We start from the raw sequence: 27,716 nt of genomic DNA on the forward strand, positions 1-27,716 counted from the left end.
CCGGCGCCGGCATCTGAGCACCCATCCGAGCGCCCAGAACCCGGCGCTGGCATCTGAGCACCCATCCGAGCGCCCAGAACCCGGCGCCGGAATCTGAGCACCCATGCGAGCGCCCAGAACCCGGCGCCGGAATCTGAGCACCCATGCGAGCGCCCAGAACCTGGCACCGGCGTCTGATCACCCAGAACCCAGCAGCACTGCTGTCCGAGTGCCCAGAACCAGCACCAGAGTCTGAGCCCCAGGAAGGCTGGGCTTGTGCCCTGGTGTCTGGCCGTGCTGTGACCCTAGGCCTCCCCTTCACCTCCCCGGGGAACAGGAGCCGGGTGAGCGGGAACCCAAGTAGACAGCACGGGGGGTGATGGAATTCCAGCCCAGCCCTTACCTGCCAATGCTCGGCTGCTCTGCAGGGCTCTATCAGGTACATATCCCTCCCGTCTGAGAAGACACCGCTGCAGGGAAAGCAGACACCCCTTTGTCACAGATGGATGCGGATGCAGATCCACTCTCTGCCCTTCCCCCCACCCCAACCTTCCAGTACCACGGGGCAGCGAGGGACCTGCAACCCAATTCCCCAGGCAGTTTGCTGCCCTGCAGAAGAGAACCTCCCCTCCCAGTCCCTGCACCCAAAGCCAATGCAGCACTCTGGATTGCCCAGCAGGGCAGGGCCATGACACGCACCCTCATCTGAAACCCCCTAGGGTGAGCAGCCTTGCAAGAGTGCTCCCTCTCTCCCCACTGCCACTCCAGCATCAGAGCCTCCTGGGGGCTCTGACCCTGTACCGGCTCAATCCGCTCCCACCCTCATGCCCATGGTGGTACTCACTGCAGACCACGGCAGCTGGACAGAGCTGCCAAGGACCTCGCCTCCCCTCGGAGTTTGCCCTGATAGTAACAGTGCTCCCCCGCTCCCTGCAACAGAACAATGGGGCAAGGAGAGCCATCAGCCACCAGCACTGCAGCAGAGAGGGAGCACAGGCTAATGATTGGAGGAGGAGATTGGGAGCCAGGACCCCTGGGTTCTAGTCCCAGCTCTGGGAGGGAACACAGTCTAGTGAAGAGAGTAAGGGACTGGGAGTCAGGATTCATGGGTGCTATTCCTGGCTCTGATCTGATCTGATCCCAGCCCTTCTCTGTGCCTCAGTTCCTCCCAACTTGGAACATGGGATAACATCTTGCAGCCACTTCTTGGTTTAGGATGCCATGTGTTTACACACACCAATATTCGCTGCACCGGTACTGGGGTCCCCCTGCACACCTCTCAGATTGTAACAACAGCTTCTGTCAGATGGACAAGCCCATCTGCACATGTGGGCACACTTGTACTCCAGGTGTGTGCTCATGCATGTACAAGTGTGAGTCTCTATGTCTGTGTACGTACCAATCTGCATGTAGGTTGTGCTGTGTCTGTGTGGGGGCGGGGTCTTTTATCCTCCGTGTGGTTGTCTGTCTGGTCTTTGCACGTAGCTGCCTGTATGCATGTCCTAGAGAGGGTGGGTCCTTTGCTCTCATTTTCATGCCCATGTCAATGGCCCTGTGCATTCCTAGATAGGCTTTCCCCTACCTGCACACCTGTCTGCATGTGCATGCATGTCCTCGCATGTAGGCATGCATGTGTGTTTGCCCGGATGTGTGTGCACGCCTGTCTGCATGTGCGTCGTGTTCACACTTATGTGAAAGTCCGTGTTTGCCAATAGCAGTGCACAGATGCCCTTGTCTGCGTGTATGGCGCCCTTCTCCTCCAGATGCCTGTGCACGTGTGTGCAGCCCCATCTCCACAGGCTCGCATGACGCACTAGCAGCAGCCTTGCTCCACTGTGTCTATTTATAGGAACCATCCCTGCACAGGTTACAGAGCCCCAGCCTTGGGCATCCAGGGGGCAGATGGGGGTCCCCAGTCACCACAGCCGCAGGCTGGCACAGAGCGGTCAGAGGACTTGAGGAGAGGCAGGGCATGAGCAGGGCGGCCCAGAAGGGCAGAGAGAGGGTGAGGGCAGAGGAGGCCCTGGCGGGGCAGGGCGGAGCTGGCAGCCCAGCCCCTCCCCGCCTGTCCTTTGTTTCACATTCCCTCAGCATTACTGCTGCTCCACTTCCACGGCCGGCTTTGTGCTGAGCGGCACCATGAAATCTGCATGACAGGCGGGGTTGCCGGGCGAGAGACATGCCCGGCTATTTATGGAAGGACCCATTCATCTTTTAAACATGGCAGTGCCTGCCGTGGCCCGCTCCCCCGCCCCTCCGCTGGAGTCCTAGCAACCTGATGTCATTCTGCTTCCCTCCCACGTGCATTAAGGGGGCTGCCCTCCTGCCCCAGGCTGGGGAAGTGTGCTGTGATCTCTCTGCCAGTGGGCCAGAGCAATAGGAGCAGCCTGGGTGACCCCCACCCCCAATACACACACCCTCCTCGAAGGGAAATGTCTTTACAGCCCTGCTGATCTATTCTGGGGGCAAAGTCCAGATGCATCAGGACCCCTCCCCATCGGCTAGCCCAGCCGTGGCCTCCCCTCCACATAGCTCAGCCAGGGCCCCTCAATCCTGACCCACAGCCCCCTGCTATCCCAGCCATGGGCTCCCCCGCACACAGTGCGGCCAGCGCCCTTCAATCCTGACCCACAGCCCCCTGTTACCCCAGCCCCTGGGGCTTTCCTAAGTAGAGAGAGACCCTTGTACTCAGTCCTCTCTGATTGCTTGGTGGGTCTCGATCACTGACAGCTGGAACTCTGTGGCCATATGTCTTTGGCCAGACCACCCTGAACACGCCCAATCTCATCTGATCTCAGAAGCTAAGCAGGATTGGGCCTGGTTAGCACTTGGATGGGAGACCTCCGAGGAATACTGGGTGCTGTAGGCTTTAATGGCGAGAGGGATAGCTCAGTAGTTTGAGCATTGGCCTGCTCAACCCATGCGAGTTTGATGTGAACTCAGTCGTTGAGGGGGCCATTTAGGGATCTGGGGCAAAAATTGGGGCTTGGTCCTGCTTTGAGCAGGGGGTTGGACTAGACGACCTCCTGAGGTCCCTTCCACCCCTGAGATTCGATGATTCTAACTCAATTGAACCCCCTATGCTGACTGCCCAGGTGTCGGCTGGCGTTGATCGACTGCTGGGCCATGTGGCTGAGATGCTACTAGCTAGCGGGCGGGACTAGCTCGCTCCCCCCGAGCTCTCCGGGGAGGGGCCTGTGCCACGTGTCTGGGCAGCGCCCAGCACAATGGCCCTGATCCCCGATTGGGGTCTGCAGCCACCACTGCACTAGGACACTAAAGAGCCCAGGCGAGCTGATCTGCAGAGGTGGTGCCCGGGCAGGCCAGAGCCACCCCACCCGCCTGGTCCGGATTCGTAGATTCACAGCGTTCGAAGTCAGATGGGGCCGTTAGATCATCTAGTGACTTCCTGGGTAGCACAGGTCATTACTTCACCCCGTTCTCGCTGTGCGGAGCCCAACGGCTTGTGCTTGATTAACGCATCTTCCAGAAAGGCCTGGAGCCGCAGACGCCAACAGACGGAGAACCTCTCCCCCTGCTCGGAACAGCCAGTCAGTTCACTTCAATAGAGTACACGTCTGCACACATCTCTGCTTCCCAGACGTGCCAAAGCTAACCAATGTTCCCAGCCTGCTTGGGATTGATCATGGCAGGTCCCATCTAGCTCCCTGGAGAGCTGCGACTGAGTCCCTGCCCCCCAACCCCACCCCCACACCCCCCTCAGAAAACCCCTCATGTGCCCTGGCTGCACACCCCTCTGATCACTGCCCTCCTTTGGTGACCTTCTCAGGCATCCCTGCATCCTCCATAAGAGGAGAAGCCAGGGAGTTTCTCAGTAAGGAGCCAGAGGGAGCAGCTTGGGAGTAAGCCTGTGTCGTAGCCTGCTGGCTTGCATGCCCGCGGCTGTCTGTCTTTCTGTCCATCTGTGGCTCTGACTAGTGCTCCAGGCTGGAGCGGCAGGTGGGGAGGAGGGATCTGTAGCCCAGCTGCGTCCTGTCTGCAGCAGTAACTCACTGTGCTCCATGCTGGGCCTTCGGAGCCAATGGAGCCGGGCTTGCCATGGGGTATTGCTCTGCTGGGAACGCAGGCACGGTCCGATTCGGGGGCCCGCCTGTTTGGGACTTAGCACGCGATAAAACCCACCCTGGAGAGCTCAAAACACAGGAAGCCGCAGGAAACAAGAGGAAAGTCAGAACCACGACACGCATGACTCCAAATGGAAGGAGGAGGAGATGGATCATGGCAGAAGATGGATCACAGCCAAGGCCAGGAGGCCCAGCCCAGCCACGTTCCTGCACCGCCAGGAAAGGCAGGGGCTGGGCCAGAAAACATCCCTCTTCTCCCACAAGGCCTGGCCAGGAGATGTGAGCACAGGAGAGAGGTCCTGTCCTGCCCTCCCTCATTTACTAGCCTCTGCACCAGGGGGGCTCATGCTGGGGTGGCCAAGCTGCAGCCCCCCACCTATAACCCCAGGGGAGGACACAGGTTGGTCAGTGGCAGAGGGTGCCAAGCAGCCGGCAATTCCTGTCCCTCAGTCACAGGAGGCTTGGGCCAGAGCAGGTGGGCGTGGCGCTGGTCCAGATGCCCCTGGGCTGTAGCAGGCAGGATGGGGGAAGACAGGTCATGGGGTGGCTGGGCCAGGGCGGGGGGGGCGGAGCTGGTACTTGGGCCAGCTAGACTGTGACATTAACCCTTCATGTTGCATGTTTGCTGAAGAAGCTGCCATGGGCCATACCCCTGAGTGGCACAAGACCAGGGTGGGGAGTGGGCACTCCCAGCCACTGACCCTTTTGGAGACGAGGGCCCAGGACCCAGACTGTGCCACGGTGGCTGGCGCCAGGGTAGCTCAGGTGGCGTGCAGTTAAAAGGACAGGGTCTCATTTGTTCCGCTGACTGGTACTAACAGCCCGTGCTCTTAGTATTGGTGTGATCACACCACACCCAGGTCACCATCACCAGCCCCCCAGCTGCTGAGCCCATGGCCTGGAGTGGCCACAGCGACAGGGGAGGAGGAAGACCTGGCCTGGATTTCCATGCCCTGCCTAGGGCAGGTCCCCTCCGCTGGTCTGGGGCTGCCCTGAGCCAGGCTCCTCTGAACAGTGCTGCCTCGGGTGCTGGCCATTTCAGGCCTGGGCGCAAAGGGCTCTGGGGATCCTTCCAGCCAAGGGGGCCCAAAATGACCCCGCGTTGTCCCGTCGGGCCTGTGCTCCCATCCCCCTCCCCTCCTGGGTCCCCTTTCCCCAGCCCCCTGCCAGCTCCACGCTCGCTGAGCCAGGCAGAAGTGTGATGTTGCCATGACCTGCTACTCTCACAGCATGCAAAACTCGCTTTGAATTCTACCCTGTTGGGAGCGCCACTCCGCTTCCCCTCCCGGCCACCAGCTTCCTGGCCTGGCAGCAACTAGCCCAGCAGCACCGGCAGCGCCGAGCTGGGTCAGCCCCAGGCCCAGCTAGCCTGGTACCCTGTCTCCGGCAGGGGCCAGAACCAGATGCTGCAGAGGAAATTGGAGGAACCCCACGCAGTGGGAAAGGGATAATCTGCCCCACGATAGGTCTCATTCTAGTCAGCGATGGTGTGACGATGTGACACAGCAGGGAGGGGGGAGTGTTGACCTGGGAATGTGCCCTGGGGATGGGAGACCTGAGAGCCTGTCACCTGAGCCAGGAGGGGGAGGGGGAGGTAACACCTCTGCCCAGGAATGTGAACAGAGGCTGCAGCAGGGAACCTGCTGGGTGAGTTTAGTTGGCAGTTTGGGGCTGGGGAGAGGAACACAGGGAACCCCAGGGCTGGGGTCTAAGCTCCCTGCTCCCCCAGAAGGACGTGATTGAGGGGTCCTGGTTGTACCCACAAGCTCTGTTGTGGACTGTGTTCCTGTTGTCCAATAAACCTTCTGTTTTACTGGCTGGCTGAGAGTCTCAGTGGATCCCAGGAAGAGGGGTGCAGGGCCTGGACTCCTCCACACTCCGTGACAGATGGGCTCAAGCCCTGAAGCACCAGGGTTACTATCCTGCCACAATTCATTCATTAAGATACTCTTGTACTGTAGAAATGCCTGGTCCCTGTTTGAATCTTGCTACTTTCTTGGTCTCGAGGCCACCCTGTGGCAGTGAGTTCCACAGGCTAAATATCACTGGGTGTAAAAGTATTTTCTTTGCTGAGTTTTAAATTTGCCACCTATTAATTTCATGAGACGTTTCATCATTCATTTAACTTTGCTAATTTCATTCCCATTCTAGACACCGGGCAGCCAGGACCCGCCCGCTCACCTGACTCTCGGCAGCAGCCTGGCCACACCTGCTTTGCAACTGCAGCTCTCACAGAGGCTGCTCTTGCCCAGCCCACGCTGCAGCAGGGTGGGGCTGGGCCTCCCCTGCATGACATCAACGCCTGCTCCTGGCCAGTCTTGTCCTGCGGCTCTACATCCGCCCCCTGAAAGACTCTGCCTGGCCCCTCAGCCCCGTTGGCAGGGGCCTTCTCCAAGCTTGCTCGCCAGCAGCGCCCGGCGAAGCCCACCCGCCCTGTGCCGCTCCCACTCACCGGGCTGTGGCTGCTGTTCCCATCCTGGCCAAAGCGCCGCTCCACATAGTGCGAGGAGAGCAGGTGGCTGCCGGGAAATGAGGGGGGCAGATGAGGAGCTGCTGCTGGCTGGGGCGGGTGGGGGACGAGGGGGTCAGACTAACCAGGCTCCTGACGTGCTGGGCTGGTGCCATCCATATGGCAGAGCATCCACTGGCCTTTCCCCTGTGACTGCAGGCTCAGCCGCCCAGGCCTTGCACCCAACCAGCCCTGCTCCCCTTCCGCTCCCGCGCCCACAGAAAGACACACGGCGCACTGTCCACAGCTGCGCTCTCACCACACACACACACACACACACACACACACACACTGTCCACAGCTGCTCTCTCACCACACACACACACACACACACACTGTCCACTGGTGCGCTCTCATTACACACACACACACACACACACACACTGTCCACAGCTGCGCTCTCATTACACACACACACACGGCGCACTGTCCACCGGTGCGCTCTCATTACACACACACACACACACTGTCCACAGCTGCGCTCTCATTACACACACACACACACACACTGTCCACAGCTGCGCTCTCATTACACACACACACACACACACACACACACTGTCCACAGCTGCGCTCTCATTACACACACACACACACTGTCCACAGCTGCGCTCTCATTACACACACACACAAACACACACACACACTGTCCACAGCTGCACTCTCATTACACACACACACACACACGGCGCACTGTCCACCGGTGCGCTCTCATTACACACACACACACGGTGCACTGTCCACAGCTGCGCTCTCATTACACACACACACAAACACACACACACACTGTCCACAGCTGCGCTCTCACCACACACACACACACACACTGTCCACAGCTGCGCTCTCACCACACACACACACACACACTGTCCACCGGTGCGCTCTCATTACACACACACACACACACACAGTCCACAGCTGCGCTCTCACCACACACACAGAGAACACACTGTCCACGCTGCACCCGCTCTTCACTGGGGGCCCTTGCAATGGGCTGGGGGCTCACCTGGGTCACGGGGAGGAGCACTGGAGTGAGGTCAGAGGGGGGCTGGGCTGTCGGGGACCCCCCAGGAGCTCGGCAGGTTCACTCCCTGGCACAGAAACCCAATCGCCAGCCGCTCGGGCTGATCACTCCGGCTCCCGTTACACCCAAGCTCTGGAGCTCACCTGGGCCTGGGGCTTCAGTGTCAGAGCTGGGTGGCTCCAGAGGGCTCCATGAAAGATTAAGGGGGCAGCTTTCACCCGATGCCAGAGCTTGGAGCCAGCCCAGCCCAGTGCCAGGGGATGCGGCACCCCCCACCCCGCTGCCCCAGAGCGTCTCCTGCACACATGCTCAGAGCCTCCCCCACACACACGGCCTCGTACAGCCGTGGGTCCAGGCTGACACCACGGAGCCCACGGCTCCTCTGCTGCAATCAGTAGTGGGGCCCATTGTGCCCTTTACGCTATGGATCCCGGATTGCTGGCACCTGGGCTGAGCCCCACCAACTCACGCACTGTGGGGTGGATCCCCTGCTGGTGGAGCTGCCTCTCAGGCAGCAACAGGCCATGCTTCGCCTGCTTCCACCCCAGCCTGCCCTGGGCCTCAGTCCTGACTCATGGGGGCCAGCCCTCGGGGCACTGAGCCAGGCCACCCACAGCCCCAGGGAAGAACTTACTGGTTCAGCTCCAGGTCCAAGGTGAAGGCCGAGCCAAAGGCATGAATGAGGAAGCTCACCTGGGCCAGGTGCACAAACTGCAAGAACCGGAGAGAAGCAGAGTTAAAACACACCCTGTCCAGCAATGCACAGCCCTGACACTGGGTCCCCCATCAATGCACGCCCCTGGCACTGCGTCCCCAGCAATGCACGCCCCTGGCACTGGGTCCCCCAGCAATGCACGCCCCTGGCACTGCGTCCCCAGCAATGCACACCCCTGACACTGGGTCCCCCAGCAATGCACGCCCCTGACACTGGGTCCCCCAGCAATGCATGCCCTTGACACTGGGTCCCCCAGCAATGCACGCCCCTGACACTGGGTCCCCCATCAATGCACGCCCTTGACACTGGGCCCCCCAGCAATGCACGCCCCTGACACTGGGTCCCCCAGCAATGCACAGCCCTGACACTGGGCCCCCCAGCAATGCACGCCCTTGACACTGGGTCCCCCAGCAATGCACGCCCCTGGCACTGCGTCCCCAGCAATGCACGTCCCTGGCACTGGGTTCCCCAGCAATGCACGCCCTTGACACTGGGTCCCCCAGCAATGCACGCCCTTGGCACTGGGTCCCCAAGCAATGCACGCCCCTGGCACTGCGTCCCCAAGCAATGCACGCCCCTGGCACTGCGTCCCCAGCAATGCACGCCCCTGGCACTGGGCCCCCCAGCAATGCACGCCCCTGACACTGGGTCCCCCAGCAATGCACGCCCTTGACACTGCGTCCCCAGCAATGCATGCCCTGACACTGGGTCCCCCAGCAATGCACGCCCCTGGCACTGCGTCCCCCAGCAATGCACGCCCTTGGCACTGGGTCCCCCAGCAATGCACGCCCCTGGCACTGCGTCCCCAGCAATGCACGCCCTTGACACTGCGTCCCCAGCAATGCATGCCCTGACACTGGATCCCCCAGCAATGCACAGCCCTGACACTGGGCCCCCCAGCAATGCACGCCCTTGACACTGGGTCCCCCAGCAATGCACGCCCCTGGCACTGGGTCCCCCAGCAATGCACGCCCTTGACACTGCGTCCCCAGCAATGCATGCCCTGACACTGGGTCCCCCAGCAATGCACGCCCCTGACACTGGGTCCCCCATCAATGCACGCCCTTGACACTGCGTCCCCAGCAATGCATGCCCTGACACTGGATCCCCCAGCAATGCACAGCCCTGACACTGGGCCCCCCAGCAATGCACGCCCTTGACACTGGGTCCCCCAGCAATGCACGCCCCTGGCACTGGGTCCCCCAGCAATGCACGCCCTTGACACTGCGTCCCCAGCAATGCATGCCCTGACACTGGGTCCCCCAGCAATGCACGCCCCTGGCACTGGGTCCCCCAGCAATGCACGCCCTTGACACTGCGTCCCCAGCAATGCACGCCCTTGGCACTGGGTCCCCCAGCAATGCATGCCCCTGGCACTGCGTCCCCAGCAATGCACGCCCCTGGCACTGCGTCCCCCAGCAATGCACGCCCTTGACACTGGGCCCCCCAGCAATGCACGCCCCTGACACTGGGTCCCCCAGCAATGCACGCCCTTGACACTGCGTCCCCAGCAATGCATGCCCTGACACTGGATCCCCCAGCAATGCACAGCCCTGACACTGGGCCCCCCAGCAATGCACGCCCTTGACACTGGGTCCCCCAGCAATGCACGCCCCTGGCACTGGGTCCCCCAGCAATGCACTCCCCTGGCACTTTACCCCCTGTCATCGCAACCTCCAACTAAGTACCCTCCTGGCACTGCACTCCTTGCAATGCACCCCCTGGCACTGTACCCCCGAGAACTGCAACCCCCCAAAAAGCACCTTCCTGGCACTGCAACCGCCACAATGCACTCCCTGGCACTGCACGCTCTGGCACTGCAACCCCCAACAAAGCACCTTCCTAGCACTGCAAGTCCTGCAATGCACCCCCTGGCACTGCATGCCCCTGGCACTGAACCCCCCCACAATGCACGTCCCTGGCACTCTACCCCTTGTCACTGCAACCCCAACCAAGTACCCTCCTGGCAATCCACCCCCTTGCACTGCATCCCCTGGCAATGATGCACCTGGCATTATACTCCCCGGCACTGAAACCCCCAACAAAGCACTCTCCTGGCATTGCGCACCCCACAATGCACACGTCTGACACTGCACCCCCGGCACTGCATGCCCCACAATTCATGCCCCATGCACAGCAACCCCCCAATCACTGCAAACTCCTGGCACCGCACTGCCCCGCCACTGCATCAGCCCAACACTATAACCTCCCTATCCCCAGTACTGCAGCCCCCCATCTGCAGAGAGGGGCTGGAGGGGGCATGCCACTGCCCTCTCAGGGGGAGATGAGTGCTGTCTGTGCTGACACAAGGTGCTGTCTGGGTCAACACGTTTAGACGCTAACGGCTTCTCTCTGCACAGCGAGCCACGGCGGCAAGAGCCACGCCCCGATAGGCTCACACGTGCAGGCTGGGGTCACTGCAGAGCCAGCAGGGGGAGCTCTCACTGCGGTGGAAGTGCTGCAGCTGGAGAGGGAGTACAAAACATTGCGCCCTTTCCTGTGGGTCCCGCTTAGGGATGCCAGGCATCCGTTTTTTGACTGGAACGCCCAGTCGAAAAGGGAGCCTGGCAGCTCTGTTAAAAGTCCGGTCAGCGGTGCAGCGGGGGCCCAGGGCTAAGGCAGGCTCCCTGCCAGCCTTAGCTCCGCGCGGTTCCCGGAAACGGCTGCCAGGTCCTAGTGGTCCCTAGACGCGTGGGCAGCCAGGGAGGCTCCACGTGCTGCCCTTGCTCCGAATGCCGGCTCCGCAGCTCCCATTGGCTGGGAACCACGACCAATGGGAGCTGCGAGGGTGGCGCCTGCGGAAACGAGGGCAGTGCGCGGAGCCTCCCTGGCCACCCATGGGCCTGGGGCTGCAGGGACCTGGCGGCCACTTCCCAGGAGCTGTCGTAAGTGCCTCTGGGACCCCACACCCCAACCCCCTCCCGCATCCCAACTCCCTGCCCCAGCTCGGAGTCCCCTCCTGCACCCAAACTCCCTCCCAGAGCCTGAACCCCCCCAACATCTCAACTCCCTGCCCCAGCCCCCTAGTGCACCCCAAACTCCCCATCCCTGGCCCCACCCTAGAGCCTACACCCTCAGCAGGATCCCTCCCCCGCTCTGCATCCCAAACCCCTGCCCCAGCCCGTACCCTGAGCCCCTCATTTTTGGCACCACACCAGAGCCCCACACCCAACCCCCTGCCCCAGCCCGGTGAAAGTGAGTGAGGGTGGGGGAGAGCGAGCGATGGAGGGAGGGGGGGTGGAGTGAGCGGGGGCGGGACCTTGGGGAAGGGGCAGGGCCTTGGGGAAGGGGTGGGACGGGGTGTTCGGTTTTGTGTGATTAGAAAGTTGCCAACCCTAGTCCTGCAAAAATGGTGACTCCTGCTTGGGGAGCCGCCAGAGACCCCCGCAAGGCCAGCCGAGCATGGCTAGCCCATGACGCGACCACCGGGGCCAGGCTGCTGCACACCCTGGACTGAGCCAAACCCATCCCAGGTCAGACAGCAGGAAAACACCAGCCCGTCTGCCTGGGGACACACCAGTTTTCTTCCAGCCCGCCATAAAAAGCGAGCAAATGCCCAGGCCCCCACGCTGCAAGCTGCGCTCTGCCGCATGCAATGCCCCACAGAATCCCCGCCTAGCTCCAGGTCTCAGCACCCATTTACCACCCCCTGAAACACTGTACTTTCACCCTCAGTGGGTCTCACCCCCCACACTGCTCAGTGCTGGTCCCTCCCCCTCTCCGAATAGGCAAATCAGAATGATGGGGTTCAGAGTGGGAGGTCTGGAGAGACAGAAACAGTCAGGACTGTTTGGTTTTGAAAGCAGACAAAGAAGAGGGGCCATGATAGAAGGACACCAAACAATGTGTGGGACAGAGCAGGGGGATCAGGTGCCACATTTCACCCTGTCTGCTAATAAAATAGGGACAGTCAATGAACAACACACAATTAGCCTGAGGAACTCGCTGCCACAAGATCTGATTGAGGCTGAGAGCTTAGCAGGACTTGGTGTGGCTATGGTTAATGAGGAAGTCTGAAGTTGTAGTAGAGCTGATCCCATTTTCTTATAAGGGATATTGACCCCTCCTGCTTCAGGCCATTAAACACTAATTGATCAGGAAGTTATTCTGCAGCTGTTCACTGGAGAGAAGATTCTTGCACCTCTTCCTGGAGCAGCTGGTGCTGGACACGGCTGGAGACAGTCACCTGTGCTAGACGGACCCTGGACTCGTCCAGTCTGGCGAGTCCCATGTTCCTAGAAACAAATTCTAGTTCTTATGGTTGTGAAGAAAAGGCCCAAATGTGAGCTGAGCAATAGTGCCTGAGTCTGCAGACAGCCTGAAACCACAGCTCAGAGAGGAGGGAACTGCCCTCATTCATTGCAGTGGAGGCTTGGCCCTGGAGCCTTATGCCCACAATTCAGTGTCCACACAGAGTGAGGGACAGCCCTGCCCCTAAGAGCTCTCAGTCCAACTAGACAAGGCAAACAAAGGGTGGGGAAGTGGAAGGACCATTGTCCCCATGATACAGGTGAGGAAACTGAGGCACAGAGCTGGATGGGAATTTCCAAAGCATCTCCATGTTTTCCAGGGAGCCTGTAGCAGAGCTGGGACCTGAGCCCGGCTCTCCAGAGTCCCGGGCTAGGGCAGCCCTTCCTACCTGACCCCAAAGCACTTTATAAACACCAAGGAGTGAAGCTCACCACTCCCTCCCCTCCCCCTGCAGAGCAGTGAGGCCCCACAGTGCAGATGGGCCACCAGCACAGAGGGGAAGAGGCTTGCTCCAGGGCACCCAGCACTTCTGCCCCAGACAGCAGGCTATGGGTGCTGGGTTCTGAGGGGGTCGCAGGAGGAGCATGTGGGGCAAGGAGGATCCTGGAATCTGCCTGTTTCCAGCCACTGGGATGGTCTGCTGCAGTCAATGGGACAACAGCCAGTGTTCTCCAGCAGTGAAGGATGTTGGTTTCCATCCCGCCAAGTCACTTTCTGCAAAGCCTCTCCTTCAGTACATGAAGACCATATCGCCACAGTGTGGTACTGATATGCAGAACTGTAGTGCCCAGAGTTCTCATAGTGCCAATGTTATGAGTGAAAATCTTCACGGTGTGCAAGCTCTCTTGCAGGAAGTGGTACCTCAAGCATTGTATGTTCACTGTTTCAAGCACAGGTACCATTTAGTTTTTGTTGATGTGTGCAAAGGAAACAAACATGCACTGAATTTTTTTCCCCATCCTGGAGAAATTTGTGTACACTTTTCTCTCTGGGTCAGCTGCACATACTAAATTCACAGCCATTCAAAAGAAAGTACATCCCAAAAATAAAGTCTTGGCATTGAAGAAGCTCTGTGACATTTGATGGGCATGCCAAGTTTCTGCTTGTAATGCTATGAAAAGGCAATTTCATGCATTCTTGTGACATTCGCAAAGGTGACAGGGCAGTAGGTGCACAAGGTCTTAGGTCAGTATTTGACTTTATTGTCTTCCTTTGTAACCTTTGATGGGAATTTAGTATGTGGATGTAAAGAGACCTTGTTGAAGAGCATTGTAAAGGAGGGGATCTGCCAACAAGATTCCAATCTCCCCAACCCTATGGGCCAAAATTATGACAACTAAGAAGTCCGTCTTCATAAATAAACAGTAGGGAGCAGGTTACCATTGGTTTGAATGGAGGTCTCACAAGGTGGTTGAGAACCAGGTTAAGATCCCAACACGGAGTGCAGTATATAATGTGAGGGAAGAGTTTACACAGTCTGTGACGAGGTGGAGTAGGTCCGGAGGCCCCATGCTGGAGGTCTCGCGGCCCTGACTCACCCTGCCCCAGAAAAGAGTAGAAGAGAAGTCTTCCAGGCAGCCTAGAGTGGCTGCAGGGAAGCAGCCAATCAGAGGAGCTACTGGAGTGACCGATCAGGAGCCAGAAGGGCCATATAAAAGGAAGCAGCAGAGGCAGAGAGCAGTCAGTTGCTGCCTAGAGCTGGAAGAGGGAGCACTGGGTGCCTAGCTGGGTTGGAGAGCAGCAGGATGATGGACAGATCAGTGTGGGCAGGCAGAGCCCAGAACCTAGCCAGACCAAGCGAGGGTACCATAATGGGCCCTGCTGGGCTGGTTGAAGACTGAACCCAAGCAAGGGCTGCTGAAAGGGTATTGAGATGGGCCGCTGTTGGGCTGTTAAGGAAAGCAGTGTCTCCAGGAAGGGAGCCTTGGTGCTACGGCCCCATATCAGGGCCAACAGAAAGAAGTAAAGACTGTATACCTAGAAGGGGGGATGGTGTGTGTGACTTGGCGGGAGGGCTGTGTCACTGAAGACCCACCAAAAGAACCATCAGCCAGGGGAGCGCTCGTGAGAGGAGAGTGCCACCCTTTTGTAAGAACTGAAAGGAAAGCAGGCTCACACTTGACATGAAAGGGGACTGAGCAAAAATGGAGAATCCCTTGACCAGGGAATGAAAGGCTGATATGGCGGCCAGGTGTACCTTGACTGAGCTGATCAATAACCCAGATGTCTTCAGCTCCAGCAGGTAATCTAGGATGAGGGAAAGGGGAACCAATTCTGCAAGTAAGTAATGCAGGTTGAGGTTTTCCTACTGTTTAATAGCACCAACTTCCCATCCATAGAGCAGGAAGCCTCTTCCCTGAGAACCATCCAGGAGCCGGGCTCTGAGGTGAAGTACTACTTGGGTTGGATGACACGTGCGATGCGCATCCTGAGACAGGAGACGAGGGATGGTCGGGAAAGGAACTGAACTGGCCGTTGGACACAGAGCTGAAGCAGGTTAGGGTACCAAGCTTGCCCTGGCCAGGGAGGTGCTATGAGAATTACTTTGGCCTTGTCCTGCCTGACCTGTTCGGCACCCTTCGAATTAGGGGTGTTGGGGAAAGGCATAGAACAGACTCTTCTTCCACGGCAGAAGGAAGGGTGAGGGGAGGGGTGACAGAAGCTAGGGCACTTCCTGTTCCTGGAGGTGGTGAAAAGATGGATTTCTGGCCATTCCCATCTCTGGAATATGCTGTGGAGAACCTGCGTGTCTGGCTCCCATGCGTAGTCGTGGGAGAAGTGTCAGCTGAGGGCAATGGCTGTGGTGTTCTGCATGCCTGGGAGGTAGGCTGCTGAGCTCTGTATATGGTGGGCTATCCACCAGCTCCAGAGCTTTAGGGCTGCAGGGCACAAGGAGGGGGATCTTCCTCCTCCCTGCTTGTTGACGTAGAAGATGCAGGACATGTTGCCTTTCATGATCCAGTTTGCCTTGCCAGGATGAAGGGCAGGAATTGAGACAAGTGTTCCTGGTTGCCCTGAGCTCCAATGGGTTGAATTGGAACCTAGCTTCGCAGGCCATCCAGCTGCCCTGAATCATGAGAGTGTCCAGGTGGCTCCCCATGGTGACCGTGATATGTCAGTTGTTAGTGACTTATGGACTGGGTGACAGAAAGACGCCCGCACAGATGTTGAGTTGCACCTTCCACCAATGTAGGAAGTTCTTTACATGCAAGGGGACAGTCACCTGCCTGTCCAAGGAGTCCTTGCTCGGAGAGTAGATTCTTCTGAGACAACCCTGGAAACAGCAGAGACAAAGCCTTGCATGATTGGTCACAAAGGCGCAAGCTGCCATATGGCCTGAGAGTTGAAGACAGTTCCTTATTGTGGTCCCATGGCTTCCCTGAATTGAACCTACCAGGCCTGATGAGGTCACAGCTCTGTCTAAAGGGAGGTTTGCTCTGGTTGGGGGCAGCCCCATAAACTGCAGCCGTTGTACTGGTACCAGCATGGATTTCTTTATGTTCAGCTGCAGGCCCAACTACCGGAACAGAGCAAGGGCCATGTGGGTGGAAGATGGCACTGTCTCGAAGGAACGGCCCTTGGGTAGCCAGTCATTGAGGGATGGGAAGACCAGCATGGCTTCCTCCCAAAGGTAAGCTGCCGCTACTACTAGGACCTTTGAAAATACCACTGGGGCTGACGATAGGCTGCAGGGGAGCACTTGGTACTGGAAATGGTCTTGGCCTATGGTGAAGCATAGGTATTTCTGATGTGAAGGGTGTATCGTTATATGGAAGTAGGAATCTTCTAGATTGAGGGCCAAAAACCAATTTCCTTCCTCCAGTGAAGGAAATATAGTCGCCAGAGTCACCATTAGGAACTTTTGAGGCTTTACGAACATGTTCAGCTGTCTTAGATCTAAGATTGGTCTCCAACCTCCGTCTGTCTTTGCCAGAAGGAAATATATTGAGGAGAACCCCCTGCCTCTGTGAGGGGAAGGGATCAGTTCTATTGTTCCTAGTCAGAAGAGAGAGGGAGGAAAGTGACAGAAAATGGATGGTATAGCCCGACATTATGACCTCTGAGACCCACTGCTCCATGGTGATCCATTCCCCAGCCTGGTGGAAATGGGCAAGGCAGTCCCCAAAGGGAGTGAGGGGGGGCTAAAGATGCATCTGTAAATCCAGAGGAGTGGAAGGACTCGAACCCTCGACCAGCCCATCAAATCTGCTGTTTAGATGATGCCTGAGCGGTTGTGGAGGGTGGCCCTCTTCCTCTGAAAGCTATCTCTTGATTAAGCAGTCTCATCAATGATTTAGATAATGGCATAGAGAGTACACTTATAAAGTTTGCGGATGATACCAAGATGGGAGGGGCTGCAAGTGCTTTGGACAACAGGATTAAAAATCAAAATGAGCTGGACAAACTGGAGAAATGGTCTGAAGTAAATAGGATGAAATTCAATACGGACAAATGCAAAGTACTCCACTTAGGAAAGAACAATCAGTTGCACACAAACACAATGGGAAATGACTGCCTAGGAAGGAGTACTGCGGAAAGGGATCTGGGGGTCATAGTGGATCACAAGCTAAATATGAGTCAACAGTGTCATGCTGTTCCAAAGAAAGCAAACATCATTCTGGGATGTATTGGCAGGAGCGTTGTAAGCAAGACACGAGAAGTAATTCTTCCGCTCTACTCTGCGCTGATTAGACCTCAACTGGAGTTTATGTCCAGTTGTGGGTGTCACATTTCAGGAAGGATGTGGACAAACTGGAGAGAGTCCAGAGAAAAGCAGCAAAAATGATTAAAGGTCTAGCAAACATGACCTATGAGGGAAAATTGAAAAAATTGGATTTGTTTAGTCTGGAGAAGAGAAGACTGAGAGGGGACATGAGAACAGTTTTCAAGTATGTAACAGGTTGTTATAAGGAGGAGGGAGAAGAATTGTTCTTCTTAACCTCTGAGGACAGGACAATAAGCAATGGGCTTAAATTGCAGCAAGGGAGGTTTAGGTTGGACATTAGGAAAAACTTCCTACCTGTCAGGGTGGTGAAGCACTGGAATAAATTGCCCAGGGAGGTTGTGGAACCCCATCATTGGAGATTTTTAAGAGCAGGTTAGACAAACACCTGTCAGGAATGGTCTAAATCAGGGGTGGGCAAACTTTTTGGCTTGAGGGCCACATCGGGTTTCCAAAATTGTATGGAGGGCTGGTTAGGGGAGGCTGTGTCTCCCCAAACAGCCAGGGGTGGCCTGGCCCCTGGCTCCTATCCGACCCCCCCCCCACTTCTCGCCCCCTGATGGCTCCCCCGGGACTCCTGCCCCATCCACTGCTCCGTCCCCTGACCCCACACCCCTGACTATCCCCTGCCGCCCCATCCAACGCCCCTGTTCCCCGTCCTCGGACCGCCCCGACCCCTATCCACACCCCTGACCACACCCCCAAACTCCTCTGCCCTCTATCCAACCCCCCCGCCTCCTTACCGCACTGCCCGGAGCACTGGCTCAGGCCACAGCTCTGCAACAGCGGCACGCTGAGGCTGCGGGAGAGGGGGGGAACAGCAGGGGAGGGGCCGGGGCTAGCCTCTCCGGCCAGGAGCTCAGGGGAAGGGCAGGAGGGTCCCGCGGGCCATAGTTTGCCCACCTCTGGTCTAGATAATACTTAGTCCTGCCATGAGTGCAGGGGACTGGACTAGATGACCTCTCCAGGTCCCTTCCAGTTCTGTTATTCTTTCTGGGGGGTTCCATGGGTCCATGGTACCTCAAGAACTGAGCAGGGTATGACCTCTGGGCAAAACCTATTAAAACCAGTTAATTCCCCTAGAAGGAAATTGTTGATCTGTGGAACTCCCAGCTCCAAGATCTCAGTGAGGGCAACAGCTCACCAGGCTCCAGGAAAGGGCCAGCCCCAGACGTGAGTGATAAGCATGGCATCTGCCCATGCACTGGCTGGCTGTACTGGCGTATCTCATGCTCCTGGCAGAAACCAATCAGTGACAGCCTGGGCTTATTTCCCCCAGAGGCATGGTAGGACCTGAGCCAGCACCTGCTGAAGACTGGAAAGACTCCCCCAGCTTCCCTAACTTCAGCCCAAACCCTGGGGCCGGGTTTTCCACAGCCCAGCACTCTGGGGTTGGGGGTGATGAGTAGAGCCGAGCAAAATGTTTTCAGCAAATGTTCACCCCAAAACGTCATCGGGCGGGGCGGGACCCCCGCGCTATTTACAAAGACGGGTGGAACTCAGGTCAAATTCAGCAAATTTTTTGGCCCCAAAAAATAAAATGGGGGGGAAATCCCCAAAGTTGAACCAGTTCATTTGGGGGTTTGCTTTGAAATTGTGTTTCTTTCTGAAATTTAGCTAATTTTTTTTAAAAGCGTTTTTTATAAAAAACCTGAAAATGACCCAAAACAAAAAAAATCACAAATTATTTGCAGGTCAAACACAATGTTTCAAGTGACCTGGAATGAATTTTTTAAAATGTTTTGTTTGTGTCAGTGAGAAAAAACGAAACCCCTGAGCTTCAGTTCAAACGCAACACATTTTATACAATTTAGTTTATTGTTATTTTTCAGTTCGGCCCCAGAGCCAAACCCTGCCCTACTCACCTCGCTCTGTGCTGAGCCCTCGGGTGGCTGCCCTGATACAGAACTCTGGGAAAGGGTCAAACCTTCCTCTGCAGCCTCTGGTGCTGGCCAGTGGGAGACACTGGTCCAGCTGCGTCTGCAATTCCTCTGGCCCCCTGGCAGTGCCCAGGCCCCCATGAGAGTAGTGAAGAGCAGAATCAAGCAGAACGGGGGAGGCAGGGCTGTGTGCTGGATTTAGGGATGCAGGGTCAGGTGTTTCGCTGTCAGAGGCAGAGATTCCAGGTCAGCAGCCAATTAATGAGAGGAACCGGAGAGTCCGATTCCATCCCTGGATGATTCGGTAACCGGAACCCTCTGTGTGCTGACTGAGAGCAATGGGGCTATCTCGGGCAGGGTCAGGAGCGGGAGCCAAGCATATGATCTGCCTGCAGCTTGGGGGAGCAGCTTGGTGAGGCCGGAGGCCAAGGATCAGGGGGTTAGTATGCAGATGGCTGGCGGAGGCTGGCCCAGTGAGTAAAGGGCTGGCTGCTGCATGAATGAATGAGGCGCTGTTCCGTTTCTGTGCTCCTTCTCCTCCCCAGCAGCTAACTGGTGTGATCCCTGGTACAGTTCACCCCTCTTCCCTCCCCCAGGAAATCCCCTAGGAACTCTGGCCAACCTCTTCCAGCTCTTGGGACCTGATTCCTCCTAGTACTTGTTTGAAGGGGCACAAGGTGGAAGCAGCTCTCCCCCGGGAGCAGGTTCAGCCACACCGGAGTGCCCTCTGCCTCAGTGAATAGCACCTGTGCACGGCCCTCGGGGACCTTGTTGAGTCACCAACAGTGTGCCCTTGTTGCCAAGAAGGCTAACAGCATTTTGGGCTGTATAAGTAGGGGCATTGCCAGCAGATCGAGGGACGTGATTGTTTCCCTCTATTTGACATTGGTGAGGCCTCATCTGGAGTACTGTGTCCAGTTTTGGGCCCCACACTACAAGGAGGATGTGGAAAAATTGGAAAACGTCCAGCGGAGGGCAACAAAAATGATTAGGGGTCTGGAACACATGACTTATGAGGAGAGGCTGAGAGAACTGGGATTGTTTAGTCTGCGGAAGAGAAGAATGAGGGGGGATTTGATAGCTGCTTTCAACTACCTGAAAGGGGGTTCCAAAGAGGATGGCTCTAGACTGTTCTCAATGGTAGCAGATGACAGAACGAGGAGTAATGGTCTCAAGTTGCAGGGGGGGAGGTTTAGGTTGGATATTAGGAAAAAGTTTTTCACTAGGAGGGTGGTGAAACACTGGAATGGGTTACCTAGGGAGGTGGTGGAATCTCCTTCCTTTGAGGTTTTTAAGGTCAGGCTTGACAAAGCCCTGGCTGGGATGATTTAGTTGGGGATTGATCCTGTTTTGAGCAGGGGGTTGGACTAGATGACCTCCTGAGGTCCCTTCCAACCCCGATATTCTGTGATTCTATGACCTGGGACACAGGCCAAGGGCCATCAGCCCTTCAGTCTCCCCCTCCAGAAGCATGACTCTTGACTTCTAATGGACACTGACAAGACAAAGCTCTGAACATGAGACCCAAAGAAGCCGTGAGCCCCTTCCATCCCCAGCCTCCTCCCCATGAACAAACATTCTCCCCGACCCCATAGGGCCCTGCTGCCAGGACTGGGAGCCACAGGGTGGCTCTTGCTCTGTGGCATCTCTAGGCCCTTCATGCCCACCATGCCTCATGCCCAGGCTCAAGGACAGAGATAGGTGGGAGTGCAACAGTGAACCCTCCTGTGGAGTAGCTCAATATTCTCCCCACTTTGCAGATGGGTAAACTGAGGCACAGAGCCAAAGTACTTGCCCAAAATCACACAGTGACTCAGTAGCAGAGCTGGGAATTGAACCTGGGAGTCCTGACTCACAGTCCTATGCTCTGTCCAACCCATCACACATCCTCTCCCAGGAGCAGATTACCTATGGTGTGTAACATTCTTGTTACAAGAACGAGGAGAACTTGTGGCACCTTAGAGACTAACAAATTTATTTGAGCATAAATACATTTGTTAGTGTCTAAGGTGCCCCAAGGACTCCGCGTTCTTTTTGCTGAGACAAACTAACACGGCTGCCCCTCTGATTCTTGTTACAGTAACAGAACCTTGCTGCTGTGAGAGCAGCACCTGTGATGTCCTGGGAACAGCTCCCTTCAGGCTTTGGAACAAGCAAGGAAGTGACAGCCCCCGAGAACCCAGGCCAGCTTTTACACTCAGCCTGGGCAGGACTTGGGGGTGGTTTGGGACCTGCTGATGGATGCGGGGCAGGGCAGTCTGGGTCAATAGAGGGTCTGACCCTGGCTATCGAGTCTAAGGACCTTGATGTAAGCAGCTCCCAGTAATGTTGGCTATTCCTAGGTCCCACGGCCAGAAGGAGCATGTGATCATCCAGTCTGACCCCTGTATAGCACAGGCCGGAGACCTGCCCCACAGTAATCCCTAGAGCAGAGCTAGAAAACCAGCCCATCTTGAGTTTAAAACCTGTCAGTGACTGAGAACCCAGCCTGGCCCTTGGGAAATTGTTCCAGTGGTTAACTACCCTCACTCTTAAAAATATACACCTTCTTTCCAGTCTGGATCTGGCCAGCTTCAGCCTCCAGCTGTTGGATGGTGTTACGCCTGTCACTGCTTGACTGAAAAGCCCCTTTGTTCCCCATGTAGCTACTTACAGGCTGTGACCAAGTCTCCCCTTAACCTTCTCTTTGTTAAGCTAAATAGATTGAGCTCCTCGAGTCTATCGCTAGAAGGCAGGTTTTCCAGTCAATCATTCTTGTGGCTCTTCTCTGAACCCTCAGCAATTTTTCAACATCGTCCTTGAATTGTGGGCACCGGAACTGGGCACCAGATTCCAGCAGCGATTGCATCAAATACGCAGGTAAAAATAAACCTCTCTGCTCTCCCTGAGATTCCCGTTTATACATCCCAGGATGGCATTAGCCCTCTCGGCCAACGTGTGGCAGGGAGCTCATATTCAGCTGATTATCCAGTGCCAAACCCAAATCTTGTTCAGAGTCGCTGCTTCCCAGGCCAGAGTCCCCCAGTATGGCAGTTAGTCCTTCTTCCTACAGGTATATATTTACATTTAGCTGTATTAAAACGCATATCATTTGCTTGTGCCCAGCTTACCAAGCGATCCAGCTTCCTCTGGATCACTGACCAGTCCTGTGCATTATTTACCACTCCCCCAATTTTTGTGTCATCTGCAAATGTAATGGAAAGGAGCACAGGGCCAAGAACCAATCCCTGCAGGACCCTACTGGAAGCCGACCTGTTTGGTGACAATTCCCCATTTACAGTTACATTTCGAGACCTATCAGTTAGCCAGTTTTTTAATCTATTTAATGTGCGCCCTGCTCATTTGAGATCATTCTAAATATTTAATGAAAATGCCATGCGGTCTCAAGCAAATGCCTTACAAAAGTCTACGTATCTAGCATGTGCCTCATCTTGTCACATTGGGATGATCCCAGATTAGACCTGTATAGGTCACTTCTTTGTCTGAAGCACGGTGCCAGCAAAATAGAAATTTATGCGCAGCCCCACAACACCGAACCAGCCAGGCCGGCCCCCAGCGCCCGAGCAGCCCCACGATACCGAACCAGCCAGGCCGGCCCCCAGCGCCCGAGCAGCCCCACGACACCGAACCAGCCAGGCCAGCGCCCGAGCAACCCCACAATACTTATTGAGGGCAGCCCAGCAGTCATGAGCTACTTTCCAGTAGCTAATCAGCGTGGGAAGCTGCAAAGTCCCCAGCAGCCCTACGCTAACAACCAGTCCGGCTAGCCCTGTGCTCCTCAGCAACCCGGCAAGAATAAACCAGCTGAGTGGCAAAGGTCACGGCAAGAGTGGCTGGTCAGGTGATGTGGATGGGGCAGGGAGTCAGGGTATTTTGGTGCTAGGCTTGGCATGACACCACTGAGCTGTGCGACCGCTGTCTGCTCAGACGGCTAATGGGGAGCGTGACCTGTCGCACCGCCCGAGGGGGTTTCAAGGATTGACTCACTAATGCCAGCAAAATCAAGGGAGCAGCTGGGATGGGGGTGCTCGAGGAGTGCAGGATATTGCCAATAACACTGGCCTCGGTCCCATTCCCAGCTGGCTCCCTTGATTTTGCTGGCATTAGTGAGTCTGACCTTTGGGCCAAACAGCCCTGGCTAGCGTATAAAGCAGCAGGGTCAGGCACCTGTGTGGTGTAACTGCACCCAGGTCAGGGGCTGGCACCAGCAGGGCTGAGGGAGGGCAGGAGAGGGGTCAGAGTAAGCATAAGGAAAAGGGGGCCGCCAAGCGATGTAAAAACACTAGCATGAAGTGAAAGGCTCCCCTGAGCCAGCGGAGTGAGTCAGGGTGGGGTGGGCGTTGTCTGGGCTCCTGGAAACCAGCTTTTGGCAGGTCTGCGGCTGTGCAGCGTGGGGGTCCTTCGGACGCAGCGTCTGCACCATCGCACAGCAGGGACCCTCACCAGGCCCTGCTCCATGCTCTGCAGAGAAGAAGGGCTGCTCCAGATCTGCAGCTTCCCAACAGGGGTCTGGGGCCACGGGGAGTCTTTCCACAGACATCGGTGGCACCAGATCCAGCCCCTGCACCATGGGAGAGCAGCAGCCACAGACTAGATTGTAGGCAGCATGCAGCTGGGGGTAGTGTAGGCCCAGTCCCAGGGCTTGAGCCTGCCTGGTGATTTAGTGGCACCTGGAATCTGCAACGCCCCTTCCCCAGGGGCCTGCAGCCACTGAGAGGTGCCAGCTGGATGATACCCTCATGCTCCAAGGCCTGCTGCCATCAGAGCCCGTCCCCGCCCCGGGGGAGGGAGGGGAAGCAGGGATCCTCGCTGAGGCAGAGAGAAGCAGCCCCAGCTGGCATGGCCACGCCTGGCCTTTTTCAGCCTGTGGCTGATTCCAGAGCACTTTGCCTGGCACCTCGGCAGCTCTTTGCTACCCTGAGGTGCCAGAGAGAAAGAACCTGCTTGGCTTCCTAAATGCCAGGGAAGTTGCTCTAACGAAACCCCTGCGGGGTCATCAGCAAGGTTTGAACCTGGGGCCTCCAACCCTGCACCATAGACTCCACCCCCACACTAAAGGAACAGCTCCATTAGCTGCTCACAAAAATAGGTTATTATTCTTCAGTGAATCAGCCAGTAGGGGACACCGAGACTCCTGTGCTGGGAGACTGAAAAGCCATTTTGGAGCCTACTCCCATAAGCCCTCTACCCTGGGAGCCCCCCAGATTCCTGGCCGAGATCCAGAGCCAAGGGCTGGCTGGGTCTGTTTTGAGCAGGCTGGTGTAGTGGGGCTGTATCGACAGCGGGCAGGGGGAACCTCGGGGCACGCCGTGGGTGGTGTGAGATGAACACGTGGGGCTGGGGGGAGGCCTGGTGGGGTTCTGGAGTTTGGATGCCTGCATTCAGAGCTGGGCTCACTGGATCGCTCCATCACAGGCTGCAGCCTCCTGGGCCCAGAGTCTGTATGGACTGAATATGCCCGAGCAGTAACTGCCCATGACTGGCCAGGACCCATCAGCCAGTGGATTGCGACAGTCCCAGGGGCTCTCCCAGAGCACCACAGGGAGCAGGATCCCTGCCTGTCAGGTCTGTTCCCCCTTCAACGGATCAGTCAGTCCCAGGAGGAGGCTCAGTATGGGTGTGGTAAGTGCTGCAGGCCAAGGCACATCCTACCCAGCAGCCTGTGTGCCCCCAGGGCAGGGCCCAGAGCGTGGCGGGGGCCCCTAACAGGGGTGGCAGGTTTGTATAATTTTTGGTGGTGCCCAGAACATGTCCAAGTCCTCCCCCGACACATACACATCCCCCAGCCTCTGAATTTGCTGGAGCTCAGGCATCACGGGCCCATACAACTCGCCCCCCTTGCCTAGGCACCGTGTGCTCCAGCCAGAGCGACCCATGGGGGGCTCTGTCTTGGTGCAGGGGTTGGATGCAGCCACAGGAAAGGGTTCAAGGCTGGCTGTTTGCTGGAACAGAGTGAAATGGGCCCAGGCTGCTGGTCTCTGCACAGGGCTGGATCCCATCTCCCATGCAATGCAGGCAGGTGGGGTTTCAGCGTGACCCCATGGCAGCGTCCACCCACACGGCAAGGCCAGGGAATTAACCTGTGAGAGTTGGTAACTGGCTCCTGGTTACAGCAAACGTGCTTTCTCCTCCTGTGCCCGAGTGAGTCTCCCATTCATTATGCATGAGCCCTGCCCGCGGGCTCCCATGTAATCTCCCCACCCGCCCCAGACCTGCAGGCCCCAGACTGTAATGGGCTACGCTAGGGGTTCAGCAGCTGGTGGGAGGTGCCAGGCAGCCCCAGCAGCCTGAGAGCTCTGGGGCAGCCCAGGATGGGTACAGCAGGGGCAGGGTGCCTCCCTGTCCCCCCGATCCCCAGGACATGCTCGAGGAGGGGTGCGGCACCAAGGACATGGCCCAGGCCCTGAGCTGTGATGGTGCAAGGCGCTGCTACACCGAATCTGGCTACACCAACCATCTCTTCCCTGGGGCATTTCTAGCAGCTGAGCCATGAAGCAGATTTTGCCCCCTCTCTGAAGAGGTCTTTGCCATCCACCCACCCCAGCGCGCAGGCCCTGGGCCCTCTGGCTCCCCAGCCCAGCCTCCAGCTGGGAATGCCTCTCCTCCGCCCCTGCCCGGGGAGCACTTGCAGCCCTGGGTGCAAGGCGCTGACAGAGTGGAAGGGGGATGCTTGTACAGATTCACTTACAGGGCTGCCTCCTCCTCGAGGCTCATTCCTGACCCTGGTGTCCAGCTGATGCTTCTGGACTTCTCCTCCCGCGCTCTGCCCCACTAACCTGCTGGGGTGGGTGAGTTCTGAAGCGACCGGCCTTGTGTCCCATCTGGGGCTGGGAAACCTCCCCTGCAAAGCACCAGGCTGCGTCTCCGCCTTGGCGCGACCTGCTGAGTGCAAAGGAGAGCAGACGCTGCAGTGGAATTAGAGTTCACCAAGGGGCGGCTGGGCGTTAGCCGGCAGAGTGGGGTGAGTGGACTGGCCGGGCTCAGCTAGCGAGGGAATCAGAGCCTGCCAAGCCTGGGGGAATCCCCCCTGTGCCCCCAAACAGGTCCTTCAAGAACTCCCTGCTCCCACACCTTGGTGTTGGGGAGGCACTGCAGAAAAGCATGTGGATGCAGCAGAAGAGATCTCCCGTCACTGCTGGGGAAAAACCGAGCAGGGACAGAAAAGGGGTGGGGGATGGCAGCCAGGCCCTGCTCACTGCCAGCAGGAAAGGCATGTGGGGAGTGGGTCCGGGGGTGTGCTGGAGGTCAGCTCCTGACCTGCAGCCCCAGCCTGCATGCGCCAGGACCAAAACACATCCCTGGAGGGAAGGGGGAGCCCAAAGTTGAGAGGCTGCCTTGGGCAGCACTTACCTGACTGAGGAACGAGGGAGATGAAAGCTGCTAACACCCACTTCTGCAGGAGGCTCATGTTTGCCTCATAATCCCCCCAGGCTCGGCGTGTGCTGGGATCTGCCCCGGCTGGGCTCACGCTGCTCTGGAGAGAGACCTTCGTGCCCTTTCTTCTTCTTGTGGCTTCGCATTGAGAGGTGGGCGCGCTCTTCCTTTGCTTTCTTTTGCCAGATGAGGAGAGGGGGAGAAAATGGACCTTTGAAAACCAGCACAAATGGAGGGTATGGGAGAGGAGCAGCAACTGGGGCAGGGGGTTCTAGGCTGCAGTGCCCAGAGGCTGCTAGTTCTCCATCCTGAGCCTGCAGTGACAGAGAGAAAAGCCCAACATTAGCAGGGCGAGAGGAGGAAAAAGGCAGAGGAGACACGTGAGCTGCTCAGATCCCTCCCTCCCTGCCTGCCAGCATCCTCTGAGCTCTCACAAGCACCTGCTCCAACCTACATGCACAATGCACCAGTGCAGGCAACCACAGCTGCTACGAGGCAGCCTCCACCTTCCCTGCTGCTCTGCAGGGCGGGAAGAACAGTCTCACGCACCCAGACCACCTCTGCCAGGGGCTTTCTCCCTCCCCAAACAGAGACGGGTCTCCCCCACGCTGGGTTCTGTGCCAGCTGTTTGAGAGGGACCTCTGCTGCCAGCACCCTGGTTTGTGTGGGGAGCTGTACTCATGCCTCTAACACACCATCTCCAGGCACATCTCTAACAATACTGCTCTGCGCCCAGCCCAAAGCCCTGTGCCCACTAGAAACATTCAACCCTGCTGAAAACAGCCACCTCTGGGCTGGAGAGCAGCAGCCCACTGGACATGCTGGCCAAGGGACAACAGAGCAAAGTCCTGCTCTTAGGAAAAGCACCAAGGGAATCATTAGCAGCTGCGCAGGGCCCAGGTCTCACCCAAGGACACCCCCGACCCTACACACCTGCTGCCCACAGCTCAGCCTGCATGATGTAGGCTGGGGATTTTGAAGACCCCCTGCATGTCCCGGCCAGGGCTGCACGGCAGACTCCGTCGGAGGGTTCTGACGAGGTGCAATCTCCGACCAACAGAGCTGTTCTGGCAGAAGCCCCTGGGCCATGGCTTGTCTCGCTCGGGGAGCTGCGTCCCCATGTAGGACTGCTCTAGCTAGGCCACAAAGTGCTCCTAGGGCTCCTAGCCCCACTCT

The 27,716-nt window shown here is 57.3% G+C and overlaps 1 protein-coding gene across 5 annotated transcripts in view; it reads right to left on the reverse strand.

The window, feature by feature from the left end:
- ADAM11 (ADAM metallopeptidase domain 11) overlaps positions 1–26,875 on the reverse strand; it is a gene marked incomplete at its 3' end in the record, with an annotated part of 50,709 nt that extends 23,834 nt beyond the window's left edge. For 2 of the 5 annotated variants that reach the window (XM_084615558.1, XM_084615557.1), the window contains exons 1-6: positions 26,517–26,875; positions 25,855–26,048; positions 8,232–8,308; positions 6,517–6,583; positions 824–909; positions 383–449 (exon numbers count right to left, since the gene is read on the reverse strand). In XM_084615558.1, coding sequence (XP_084471684.1) covers positions 383–449; positions 824–909; positions 6,517–6,583; positions 8,232–8,308; positions 25,855–26,048; positions 26,517–26,574 — 549 coding nt within the window. In that variant the 5' untranslated portion in view covers positions 26,575–26,875. The remainder of the gene's footprint in view (positions 1–382; positions 450–823; positions 910–6,516; positions 6,584–8,231; positions 8,309–25,854; positions 26,049–26,516) is intronic. The other 3 variants (XM_084615559.1, XM_084615560.1, XM_084615556.1) reach the window with 3 other exon arrangements.
- Between the last annotated feature and the right edge of the window lie 841 nt (positions 26,876–27,716).

Source organism: Lepidochelys olivacea (assembly GCF_965140295.1).
Source record: "Lepidochelys olivacea isolate rLepOli2 genome assembly, chromosome: 27".
Taxonomy (NCBI): Eukaryota; Metazoa; Chordata; order Testudines; family Cheloniidae; genus Lepidochelys; species Lepidochelys olivacea.